Raw genomic sequence first — 13,638 nt, forward strand, 5'->3', positions numbered from 1 at the left:
GATAGAGGCAGATGCACAGCCTTATTAGGTGGATAATAAATAAATCCATAGAGATATTTGTTAAACCATTCAATTACAGCAATTGCTTTAATATGAATTATTAAAAAAAACAAGGCCCTTTAAAAATAAGGTTAAACTAAACTATTACTACACGTTTCTATTCCTAGAACAATAAAATAGTGTACTAAGGGTAATAGGCCATTCTACCTACCTGCATTCTCTTCCACACTATTATTTATCTATTTTAATTAGGAAAACAATCAGTTATATTTTATAACCCAATAAAAAATACTCCAGATATCTGTGTTTGGATTGGGTGCAGTCAGATTGGATATTTCCACAGACCATGCTGAGAAGGTATTTTTGTTACTTCAAAGAAACTATTTAGTGTTAAATGATGTACATTTGAAATTAATTGATCTACCTACAATCGCAGTAATAGATTCATTTCTGTACATTAATATAGGCTGTTTTCAATCTTTTGAACCAGTTTGCAGCTAATCAATAATGAAATGATCTTTATAAATTCAGCACTTTTAACATATGTTGTGTGTTTTTTCTTTGCAAAAATGTCTACTTCTGCCTCCATCCAGGACCCGGTGTACCTTGTGTGTGTGTACAAACTATTAAATGAATCAGACTGCTTGCAGTATTGGTATGTTTTGTCAATGTGTGCCTTTTCACATAGATTTGCAATTTACAAAGATTTGCAATCTCGCCACTTTATTGTATTGCACAATTGCTTTCCTCAAAATTACATTTGTTGTACTTGAAATAAAAATAGAACATCCAACCTTAAATTTAGAATTTCTTTATTTTGGTATCATTTCCGTAGACTAAATATGGGCCCAGCGCTCTGCAACTTTCGATTTTTTTTGTTATCTTTAAAAAAAAAAAAAAAAAAAAAAAAAGAAAAGTTTTGCTTCTAGGAATATTGCAGCAATTTCATTTTATTATACGTACAATATTAGCAACTCGCCATAATGCTTTGTACTGTCCATGTATTGTATATTGACCTCCAATTTGCTTCTCCTTAAAACTTAATTCGTTTTTTATTTTATTTTATTTAACTAGATAGGTAGACAATTTTGGTAAACTAATGCTACTATAAAAAAACTTTCTCTTTTACACTCTATAATCTCCTAATCATTATATATACCTAAATATCTCATTTAAAACGCACGCACATTGTATGTGGTTTGGATTTGACAGATAAGTATACGTTGTATATACTATCATGTACGTTCCTTAAAAAAAATCTTACTACACTATGTACTATAGTACACTTTCCTATCTTGTCACATAATCAAAGCTATCACTGGGATTAGCCGACAGCTAATCTACACAATACTTACTGTATACATAGAAAATTGTGTATGTGACATTTACTGTCTTATGGGTATCGAATTGAAAGCATAATGCAATTATACACATACACACAAACACACACACACAAACACACACACACACACACACACATAAAAACAAACACACACACACATACACACACACACACACACACACACAAACACACAAATAGCAGCATTCTTTTTGATATCTTTAATAGTTTACAACAGAGTTTCCATGACAGTAGAGTCTTATCCGACTTTTTTTAGAATGACGAATAAATGTCTGTCAACTTTTATTTGGAATGTCCTGTTTTTCCCGGATACCTTTTTGTTCCACACACTACAATGACTCAGGTAAAATAAAAATAAAAAAAGATAAACAAACAAGAAAACAGAATGGAAAAAAAAAAATCGGCACACACAGACACACACAAAACACAGACACACATACGCAAACAAAAGCTATATGTTGCCTGTAAATCATAGCTGCACAAAGAAAGGGGTGTACTTTGAACATATGGTCCATGCCTGCACACATAATACAAAGTGTTTTAATTAGAAGTGTGTACAAGCATTGAGAACACAATCAGGTACAATATATGTCCAGGTAAATGTTCTACTGGTCAGCTGTGAGCACTAACTATTGATGCATTCATTAAGTGTTCTTGATCTTGTAACACCCAATTTGTAAATTCCTGCAGGGAATACTGGCGTTTAATACACTTGTGATAGGTGCACCATTAAATGACTTATCTTAAACAGAACAACCAAGCAACAGGCCGAATCGTTTACACGGAACGTGGCATCGACAGAACGCAGGAAGCTTATTCAATACACACTGACAGGTTTATTCACTAAGCAAAGTGAGAAATTCAAAGTGAATTCAAACTGAATTTCAAATAAATGGCAAAGGTGGCTGAACAGAAAGTATAGCAGACATACAGATGTTTGTCAGTTCGCCTATTCTGACCTTAAATGTAAAATGTATTTGAACTCTCTTCTCACTTTATTGAATAACCCTGTGTATTGTTGTTAGTTGAAAACTGAATTGTGACATGTCAGCTAAACATAGCAAAGTTGTGACTTGAAGAATCTTTGTAAATCAACGATTTGGTCCCATATTTTCCTGTCCCGTTTTTAGTTCTCCAAAACTCGCTTTTTAGTGAATCAGCGTTCTCGTGATTTTACATTCGTCATGAAAAATTGAAGTCGACTTGGTTAGTTTTCCAGGTCGGTTATTTTAACTTACATTTTGCTGGTGGTTGATCTACTCACTCCATTTAACTATTTAGAGAATATACCCCGAATGGAGCTTTTTGGGGGACTCCTTGAGTGCTTAAAAAAAAGAAAATGTTGCTTGCCCACTGTGTTAGTGCTCATCGGGTCAACAATTTATTGCTAAAATATATTTTATTCTTATTTTAACTTGATACCATTTAAGAAAGGTGAGAGATGTGTCCTTTGCTAGTTATATGTCGTGTTATAACACTTGGGCAAAAATTTAGCAGAACATATGACTTTAAATGGTTAATTTGTGGACTGGGTTAGTTTTGTTACACATAACTTGGCATTTCACCAAAATCGCACTTCTGTTCAGGAAAATCCTGGGAAGCAGAGAGGCAATACAAAACGGTAAGAAAAAAAAATAAAATCTACTACATGTCTGCTAATTGACACAAAATGTTACAAAAATTATTTAACCTGTCAAATGTCATCTGAACTGGTAAGAGACACAATATCGAAGAATAGAATTATTTTTATTTAGTGAGAATTTGAAAACATTTATGGAACAAGGTACATATTGATACTAACGGCACAGCCAGATGAAGTAAACGTGTGAATTATTCATGTCCCCGCCGCTCTATCTGTGTATTTACACTCACATTTACACACATACCTAGGTAAGAATCTTCATCATAACACGTGGCTACTATGTTGCGATAAAATATTGACACTCTTCTGGACAAGAATATGTCTCATTTACATGGCATTGTGTTCAATGTGCTTTTACAAACGTGAGAAATCAATGTGCTGCAGTTTTGCAATTTATTCTATTTTCTCTTTTTTTATCGCTCTTTTTAATTGCACAATCCACACATTATTTGGTTATACTACACACAACACAAACACACTCATTCTGTCTGTGTGTGTAGGTGTGTGTGTACAGTATATATATATATATGTTCCAATTACAGATCTCTACACACAGGACATTCACTGATTTATACTCGACTGTAAACAAATCCACAGGTTTTATTTGAAATTGACCGACTTTGCAGAGGTAAATGGAAACGCAGACATCCAGCACAAACTCTGCAGCAGTGGTAAAGATGAAGATGAAACATGGTAACAGCGATCTGACCCATTATTAACCCATGTCTTGCCGCAGGGACTGTTTCATAGACTATTCTACAGACTAAAAAAAATACTTATCTAACTAAGGACATGTTCAGCACATCCTAGTCCTCCTATTTGGTTCAGATGGAGGGAAAATGTGTCTGAAAACATCAGGCAACTGTGTTGTTTGTGGGAGGGAAGAGCAAACACGGCGTGGCTCTTACTGCGCATGCTCAGAGTCCTGTATCTTTTTTTTTTTTGCCCCCCCCTCTCTTCCCTCCCAGTCCCCTTCCTCCTCCTTTTCTCACAATCCTTTCAGAGTTTCAGCAGGACCTGTCAGTGGCGACGTCAATCACCTCCGACCAGCCAATCAGCGCGCGAGGTGATTGTTGAGCTCTCTGGGCAGCAGTAGTGTCCATGAATCTCTATTCAGTGTCTCAATGCTTCCTGCTGCTGCAGCTCAAGCGTAGGGGATTCCACGTAGACATAAAAGAAAAAAAAAACTTTTTTTTCTTTTTTAGGGGAAAAGTTTTTTTTTTTTTTTTTATTTTATTCATTTTTTTTTTCCCACAGCCAGGTGATTGTAAAAATTAGCAGCCATGAGTGTGGATGCTCTGGGCAACTCAGTAATGGAGCCTGCCTTTCCTAAACGGAACCCGGCGCTGAGATTAGTAGACTTAGCAGGGGCTCATCATCATCATCACCATCATCATCATCACCCCCCTCAGAGCGTGACAGGCTTCCCAGGGTACGTGGGTCATTCCCACTCAATGGCTCACATGCACCCTGGAGAATATGCTACTTCTGCTGATTCTCGCCTAGGGCCAACTCCTGCATTCCGGCCAGAACACATGGGGCATCATCCAGGGGCCCTCAAAATCAGCCCTGCCCATAATCCTCACCACCTTCACCACCACCACCACCACAGCCATCATATGCCAGGCCACGCTGAGGTTGCCTCCAGTCAAACAGGAGCTTTTGGCCCTTCTCAATCAACAGCAGTATCCTACGCAAGTATCCCCCACACAGCTCAGCCTATATCTACAGGTAGGGACTTCTTAATAGCCAGAGATCTGACAGTACAAGTCATGCCAGGTCTGACTGAGCCACACTCTGCAGCAACATCTCACCATGGAATGTTTGTCTCAACAACAGGTAGCTACCCTGGACAGCATGGCCACCACACAGAAGCTGGGAACCATTCCTATTTCTCTGGACCTCATGAGCAGCCTTCCCATGCCACCCCAGGTGGTCAACCTCTAAACGGACAGATAAGACTCGGGCTACCTGGAGATATGTACAGCAGGTCTGATCATTTCACTCAAAACGTTTCTAGGACAGACCCCTTTGCTTCCACATCTCTTCACAGCTACACTGGCATGAACTTAAATATGAACATTGCTCCTCACCAAGGACCTGGTGCCTTCTTCCGTTACATGAGGCAAGCCATCAAACAAGAACTCATCTGCAAGTGGATAGAGGAGGAACATGTTCCAAAAAAACTCTGCTCAAAAACTTTCAGCACCATGCATGAGCTGGTCACCCATGTCACGGTGGAGCATGTTGGTGGGGCAGAACAATGTAACCATGTGTGTTTTTGGGAAGAGTGTCCAAGGGAAGGGAAACCTTTCAAAGCCAAATACAAACTGGTCAACCACATCAGAGTCCACACAGGTGAAAAACCCTTCCCGTGTCCCTTCCCTGGCTGTGGGAAAGTATTCGCCAGATCAGAAAATCTCAAAATCCACAAAAGAACTCATACAGGTCAGTCCAAAGACTTATGTTGTTGTTTGTCTGTTTGTCTGTTGTTTGTGTATATATTATTTTTGTTTTGGATATTATTTTATGACCTTAATGAATGTACTAAAACAACATACATTCATACATTTATTTTTCTCTTTCTATCTTCCTTTTCTTTTCCTTAATTTCTTTTCCACACCTGCCACTTACTGATACTTTGTATTGCATTTTTACAACATCTCACATTAAATAGCCACAGAAAGAAATTGATTATAATCCCCTGAGATATTTTATGACCGCTTCCATTTGTGATCTGATTGATTTAAAGCTCGGGGGATTGTAAATGAATGAATCAGGAACAGGGTAAATAGATTTTGTACACGTGGTTGTAAACTTGCATTCAAGCTAATTAATATTTATGAAATAATATAGTACAGTTTATACAGCCGCCACAAAAGCGATTTTATGGTCAAGATAAACTATTTAATATGGATTACTGTTGACAGTTTGAGCTGAACATATTTAGTTATAATTTAGTCTGACAGCATTATATTTCTACTCCTTTGATTCTACCCGTTTAATAATTTAAATTTAAAAAAGCAAATATGTGTATGTTTACATATATATTTGTATATACACAAATTAATATGTGCATAGGCATTTGGTGTGTATTTCATATCAGATAAATACATATATTATTGCATATTGTGCATGCATGCATCCATCCATCCACCCACCCACCATTTGGCCATCGTATTCTCATTTAAACGAATAATTCGATGTTTCTCCACGGTTTTCTCTAACGCCCCAATCCCCCATCCTGTATCTGCTTTCAAACTTGCTTTTTAATGTAAGGGACTATTTACTAAACAGCGAATTGAGATGCGTTAACCATCTGAGAATTGTCTGTTAGAAAAGATATCTTCAACAGGAATGAGTTAAACCTATTTTCTAACTCAGCTATTGTGCATCAATTTTTCAATTCGATTTTCAAGGAAACACAAGTCAATGTTTAGTGAACATGTCTCCAATTTATAATAAAAGACAAATTGTCTAATTTAGTGATAGTTGTGAACAGGTGCTGTTTGTTCTCTTTGGTGACAGACTGCCTCCTAAGTAAACAAACTTTCTCTGCCCATTGGAACCTCCTAGTCTGAAGCTTGTGAAGCAAATCAATATGCAATTCTATACTTAATTCACCCAAAGCAAAATGTACAGTCAAGGCATTAGAATTGTCACTTTTTATCACTTTCTTCTCATGCCACATAAACATACACAAAAATATGTTTCCCTTATTCTACATCTGCAATGGTGGATGATTTTGACCATGATGCTGTCTGCAGGGCCTTTAGAATTGACATTTTTTTCCCCCCAACATCAAAAGTTGTTGGAAAAAGTAACTAAATTGTAATTTAAGTTGTTAAAATTTAACAATGGAAACCTACATTTGTGGCAGAGAAATGAGGTTATTCTGTAAAACATAAAAACAATTATCTCTCTTTTTGTTTGTGGATTGGCTAAATTCCTCTAATAAATGTCATCTTGTAATTTTGTTACATATATTTTAATTACTTGAGATGAGTAAAAATATAAAAGTCAAATATTGTAGTTGTTGCTAGGTAATCCCATGTGATGTCTTAATGTGTTTATATCATATTTGTTTTAAGGTTTCATTATATATTTATATTGTTCATTGTACATCTCATTCACATTGTGTTTGCAAACCTTACATTTAAATAGTTTATATTTTCAGGTATTTAAGAATGCTTATTTTCATCTTGTAGCATAATTTGTTGCTGTTATAAGGCTGAGTCAAAGTATATATTGGTTGCTTCTTTGCATATTTAATTTATTTAAATACAATTTACAAAATCAATAACAAGTAATGATCCATCAACCTATTGTACTTAGTCTATATGCAATATAGGATCACAATATAATAAACCTGTTATTGTATGAGGATTTAATAAATGTTCAATACAATAAAATTCATATTTGTGAAGAGTATGAGCATTTAAAGGTATATTTTGATATTGAAAAATATAATGATATTTAGTTACTATTTTCGAAGATTTATTCCTTGGAATTTGAATATTGAGAACATTTCACCATATAACATATAGTGATGAGTTTAAAATTTAACATGTAAGCGTCTAAGTAAGTGCAAATGGTAGCATTGTTTAAAACACAAGGCACTTTACTACAGAATCAGTTCTCTATAATAGTTGGTGCCTTTCTTAAAGTGGCATTAGGGAGTGTATTTTCCCAACTGGGAACTGTAGAAAGTGGCCAAGAGAATTGGAAATTTCAGGCCTAGGCAAATTCTGTTAGTTTCTGCCTATTTACGTGTTTTTGGCCTGAAATTTGCAAATTCTTAACTGTCTTATATATTTAGTTTAGTGAATAAACACATGCATGTTTTATTAATAATTTACATTATTTAAGACAAAATTAGATCTTAAATAATTTGCAGTTGAATTTCACAAGCCCTAAAATATAGAAGAAAAAAAAATCACGCCCCCCAAAAAATAAAATAAAAAAATAAAAAATAAAATAAAAAATAAAATAAAAAATAAAATAAAACAACCCACACCCCCCAAAAAAGTAAAACAAACCCCCCAAAACAAGATAAGGCCTTACAGTGGAGAAACCATTTCATACTTCCAATGTGAGATGCAGCAAGCTATTTAAATCTAGCTTACTGGATAACAAATACCCATTAAGTTTGGTTTCAAACATTAATGAGCTGCAAAGAGGATTGAGATTCACAAATGCTCATTGCATATTTAAACCTCAAATCTCACATGCTTGACCCATGAATTTCTGTCTACCATGCACATGTGAAATATACAGTAAATAAAAAAAAAAAAAAAATACTGGCAAAATAACAATACCTTCTGGACCTTATAATAAAAAAAGCAAAACATATTTAATGCTCCTCATGGCTAGCTACTACATTAATAAAATTATTCATATAGCTACTAGTGGTAACTAATTTGCCAAACAGAAATGTTATCTCTTTTTACTTTGAATTAAAGAAAAAATGCAAGTGTTCACAGGTATGTTCAGAACGACATAATTCATATGATTGTATGGTTTTTATACATGCGTGTGCATGTAGTAATATAGACTGCGAACTATTTACAGATAGTAAGAATATATACAAATGTTGCATTGTTTAAAATCACGCTTTTATTATAAAAACGTTATGCTCGCTTAATTGAACAAATTATAGGGCCACCTACATTCACCCACGTGATCATGTAGAGACATCATGGGTGTAAAATTAAATGTTATTGTAATTTAGATTTATAGGGGATAAAAGGCATGTAGACACATTTCCTAAATATATACTTTTGTATTTTATGTAATTGAATGGGTCCATAGAATGTTTGTTGAAATAGTTATTGGAGTTATTGCTACAGCTTGTGACACACAATTGAAATCATTCTGTAGTATATTACATACACACACATGTACAGACACACACAAACACAACACACACACATGCACACACATGCAAGCTATTTTTCAAATTATATACAACATGTACGTCCCATAAGGCAATATGCATTGCAATGTTTCTTTGTCTGTAGGTTAAGGTAATATTATATCATTTCTATATTTATCAAATTAAGCAGTGGTGATGTTAAAAGTGAAAATACATATATGCGTGTATTCGGCAATTTAACATTTTAATTATAGAGACAGGGGTGGGTCTCTAGCTTACAATAATGTTTAGAAAATGTTTTTCAAAGGAATTTTTTTTTAATAAAATGTTTTTTTTAAAAAAAGGTGATTCACCCAGTACTTGGTTAACAATTTGGAATTACTAACTATTCTAACATATTTTTGGGATTTTTATCTATTCCAGGCGAGAAACCATTCAAATGTGAGTTTGAAGGCTGCGATAGACGCTTTGCCAACAGCAGTGACAGGAAGAAGCATTCACATGTCCACACCAGCGATAAACCCTATAACTGTAAAGTGAGAGGATGTGACAAGTCCTACACACACCCCAGTTCCTTGAGGAAACACATGAAAGTACATTGTAAATCTCCTCCTCCAAGCTCAGGGTATGAATCGTCCATACCTTCTTTAGTATCTCCCTCTTCTGATTCTGGACAGGAGCCTCCTGCAACCACTTCTCATTCTGAACCTCTTACATCCTCCCAAGGAGCTAACCTGAGTGAATGGTATGTGTGCCAAAGCTCAGGGGCGAGTGGCATCCCAACTCCACCCAGTAATACTCCTTCTCCTGACCATCGGAAAGCTTCTTATAATAACTGTGAGGCTAGGCCGAATTACTAAGAGTCAGCCTACCCCAACAAAATATTCCTTACACATATTGGTAGTTATTGGGTCCAAGTACTGTATATTATAAAGACTGTGAAGAACATCATGTCTGTTGAAGTTCTGAAAAAATGGACCACTTCTTCTTACTAGCTTCAATTCAGATGCACATATGAAAATGTATAGCAAAATTCAGTTGTGTGAATCTGTAGTAGGCTCTCCCTCAGATCCTTCAGCTTGAATTTGAACAGAAAAGCACAAACAATCTATCCCACCCTTCCTTTTCGATCTTTGTTTACTGTTCACCTTTCTGCATATTGTTCACCAATGAACCAAAGTGTTTTGTTAAAGATTTGTAGATGATGTACACTATAAATGGTCAAAGGCATACACCATGGTGTTTTACATACACGTTTGTTAGCCTACAGTCCAAGTGCTTTTATAAAGCTGAACTGTTATTTTTTTTTTGTCTGTTTGTTTATTTGTTGAATTTTTTTTTACTAGTTTGTATAAAGCAAATTAAATCTTTATTAGTTATCCTGGTTGGTGACATGTATATAATGAATTATGATATGGTAATTTATGTTGTGTACATATTAATTTCATGTCAAAAGTTAAAGTATGGAGAACACTATGGGCCTTGTAATTATTTTCTGAAATAATAATTGTCAGTTCGGTTTCCCATAGGGCCATGTTGGTTAAAGTGTTGTTGAAATGATGTTATTGTACAGATTGAAGACAGAGCTATTAAACATGCTTCTAAGGTGTCATTTCATTTTCAACAGACAGTGCTGTTTATGATTGCTGTAGCATACCATGTCATGTAAAATAAAACATTTTTCTACTACAAAAAATAAATTAGCAATGTTGGATCGTTAATGGCTGTATGGCGTTAAATATCTAAGTATCTGTAAAGTTGTACCCCTTTGAAAACATTGATTAAGTACTTACTAGAAGGTTTCTGTAGAAGCCGGTGTCCATCTTGATGGATGCTGGGTTAAAGAGTTACTATGCAGATTCAAATACAACAATTAAAGCACACAAATAATGCACACAGATAATACCAAACGTTTTAAAAAATTGTTTTTTTACGACTTAATTGCTAGCTTTTGCTAATAAAATATATTGCCCAAAATATAGGTGTAGATTAGTTGCACGGAGTTAGATAAATAATTTTTTTAAGCAGGAAAGTAGTAAACAAGCATCCTACACAATATTTTGCATACCTTGAAAATCGTGCTTGAAAGAATAAAATGTATGGCTGGCATCTGCAGGATACTTTGCATATGAGAGATCAGATGTGCTTCTTATTCTTGTAGTTGGGTGTGAATTTCTCAAAGTGTTTGATTCTATAGGCTAATCACCTTTAATTTTTCATTTGCTTGTTACAGATGTCTTCCCTGTTGCTCTCAAGGTAATCTTGTAGACAGTCACATCTGAAAGCTTGAATATTATGCTTTAGACATCAAAGGACTTTCTCACAAAGGAGTCTTCTTCTCAACGGTGAATCTTCACGGTAAGTTAGTGTTTGTATAGCAATAGGCAAGTCATACTTAATTCTTCAATGGCCAAGTCTGGAGCCCTTCCAGTTCTTTGATTAAGGACATAATATTTACGTCTAAAGAAGCCTTTCTCTTGTGTATACACGTATATATTTTGCTTGACTTCAGCTAAATCATTTTCATTTCATTTCCAGTAAACAAAAACCACGCGAATGGGCACTTGTTGGAGATCATAATAAAAATGGATAAAAATGTTGGGAAGAAAAGGACCGCCTGAACTGAGGCGTCAGTGAATCATTGTCTCTGCTCTCTGCAGTGATCAGAGAATTCATTTTGATTTGATGGCCAAGTTTCAAAAGGCAAGGAAATGGTTTTTAAGGAAAAGAATGGAAGAAAGGCCTAATCAAGTTCGGGTTGTTCAAAGAGTCTGGTTTTGGGGTTGAAAGTGTGAGTTTTATGGAGCCTCAACATGCCAAGTTAGGCTCTCTATGGTAATGAGGGGGGCAATAGCAAGCTGTCTTCAAAGGAGGCACACTCCATTTGAGACACAGTCTATTAAGATACATTTTAACTGACCTCTGCTTTCATGCTAGTTTAATACAGCTGATCTCCTCTATATTATGTACCATCACATTTTAGTGTGTACATTAGTAGCATGTTTGTATATGCAAACATAGGGTACATATATATGACTGAGTAGGCGTTCTTTATCTGTGAGCACATGTGATATTCACTTGCTCTTTTATATACTCTTTTTAAAATAGTAGAGCAAGGCATATTATTTTTGTACTATGATTATTAAAAATGTTTATATATATATATATATATTTATATATAAAATACCCAATCCAACGCACTCGCTTACAATGATTTAAAAACTTAGAAATTGTAATAGTTTTATTTAAAAACACCTCACCTAGGCAAAAAATAATGGGGGGTTTAGTTACATTATATGATCATAAATTGCATAAGCCTGCCATAACGTCGATGTATGCCATTCATGGCAGGTCCTACTCTAGCAGCCTAATGCTTGCTCTTATGAGATTAATCCACTTCCTTTGGAAATACTTCCTTACTGGGACTCTCTGCAAATCTAAATCGGGTCCTGGACCCTGTGACAGTGAGGGGTGCAAAACCAAGGAGTTGGCCTGGACTCCCAAATATATAAATGAAACCAAGCGGGTTGCACTCACCTGAACATGCATACATACATATATTTTGGCCCCAGCAGCACCCTATAATGTATGCATATTCAGGTGAGTGCAGCCCTCTTGGTTTCATATATATACACATTTATGCACACACACATACAATTGTGTGTGATTGTGTGTGAGTGCATTTTATTTATTTATCATTTTCTTTATAAATAAGCGTGATGATTCGTGATATAGGTTATTACTTTCTTTTTTTTTTTGAGAACATGCCAGATTATTTTTAAAGCCATGGCTAAATGAAACAATCTGGAATAATAGCACACAGTAATACATATTGATTGCGTTTCCAAAAATACTACAATCAAAGTGATGACATGCTGACTCTAATTTCACTATATTTGTACTCACTGTATTCAGTAAGGAATAGATCTGCCCACTCACAATCACAGTAAACTTTCTCTAGCGGGGAAGGTCTTTGTGTCAGGATAGGAAATAAAAATATTTAACCATGCCCTTGCTGAATGGGTTATCCCCTTGCGAACAGGGGCCTTTTACTCTGGCTGCAGAGATTTGTTTATAACTGGAATGTCAAAGGTTGGCATATTGACTAAAAAGTAGGGAGTTTGTTGATATTGAATAATGGCGGTGAAATGGTTAAACGGAAGGTTGGTGTAATTGTCAAGTTGTTTATTTTATCCAAGTATGTCTGTTAAAAAGGCGAAAAATAAACATGGCAAAAGAAAAAAAAAATCCAAACAGTTCACTCCCTTTAGTGCCAGTTCATGTGGATTAATAAAAAGGATGGACCGGGTTCTATTGAGCTGAGAAATCTTTGAAGTTGGAGTTATTATGTGAGACATTCTTTCTTGTAGTCCTAACAACCTTGATGAAACGTTAAAGGTTCTTTGTCAGCGATTTGTGAAGTCCAGGCAGCCAGTTAGCTGAAAAGCCACACTGAGTTCTACTAGAAGATTGGTTTAACTCTTTAAGTGCCCATTGGAAGAAATAAAGATCTCCATTTCTCACCCAGTCAAAGCTAACGGGTTAACAATATAGGTATATAAATATGTTCGCAACATATGACTTTTTAAATACGTAGCACGATTTGCAGTCTGTATATTGTGCTTTGCCATAGAAACTTGGTGCTATATATATAAATATAATGGAAATGTGATACATTTATTATTTAGAAATGGCAATATATGAATAACATAAATTAGCCAATACCAGGATCACTTACGATGCAATCCTAGCCATAAATAG

General features: G+C 35.2%; 1 protein-coding gene across 3 annotated transcripts; it reads left to right on the forward strand.

Annotated features, from left to right (window-relative positions):
* The first annotated feature begins 4,275 nt into the window (after positions 1-4,275).
* On the forward strand, positions 4,276-11,946 carry LOC134586727 (zinc finger protein ZIC 4-like). 3 transcript variants are annotated; one of them, XR_010086586.1, is made up of 4 exons: positions 4,276-5,450; positions 9,301-9,622; positions 11,111-11,235; positions 11,416-11,946. XR_010086586.1 is itself a non-coding variant. In XM_063442485.1 (3 exons), the coding sequence occupies exons 1-3, from the start codon at positions 4,286-4,288 to the stop codon at positions 9,735-9,737; spliced, it is 1,494 nt and encodes a 497-aa protein (XP_063298555.1). In that variant the 5' UTR covers positions 4,276-4,285; the 3' UTR covers positions 9,738-11,101. The 3 variants fall into 3 exon arrangements, 2 of the variants coding, with proteins under 2 accessions (XP_063298555.1, XP_063298554.1); XM_063442485.1 differs by lacking the exons at positions 11,111-11,235; positions 11,416-11,946 and having other exon boundaries at positions 4,276-4,733; positions 4,842-5,450; positions 9,301-11,101; XM_063442484.1 differs by lacking the exons at positions 11,111-11,235; positions 11,416-11,946 and having other exon boundaries at positions 9,301-11,101.
* The last annotated feature ends 1,692 nt before the right edge of the window (positions 11,947-13,638 follow it).

This window comes from Pelobates fuscus, chromosome 2, assembly GCF_036172605.1.
Source record: "Pelobates fuscus isolate aPelFus1 chromosome 2, aPelFus1.pri, whole genome shotgun sequence".
In the NCBI taxonomy this organism is placed as follows: domain Eukaryota; kingdom Metazoa; phylum Chordata; class Amphibia; order Anura; family Pelobatidae; genus Pelobates; species Pelobates fuscus.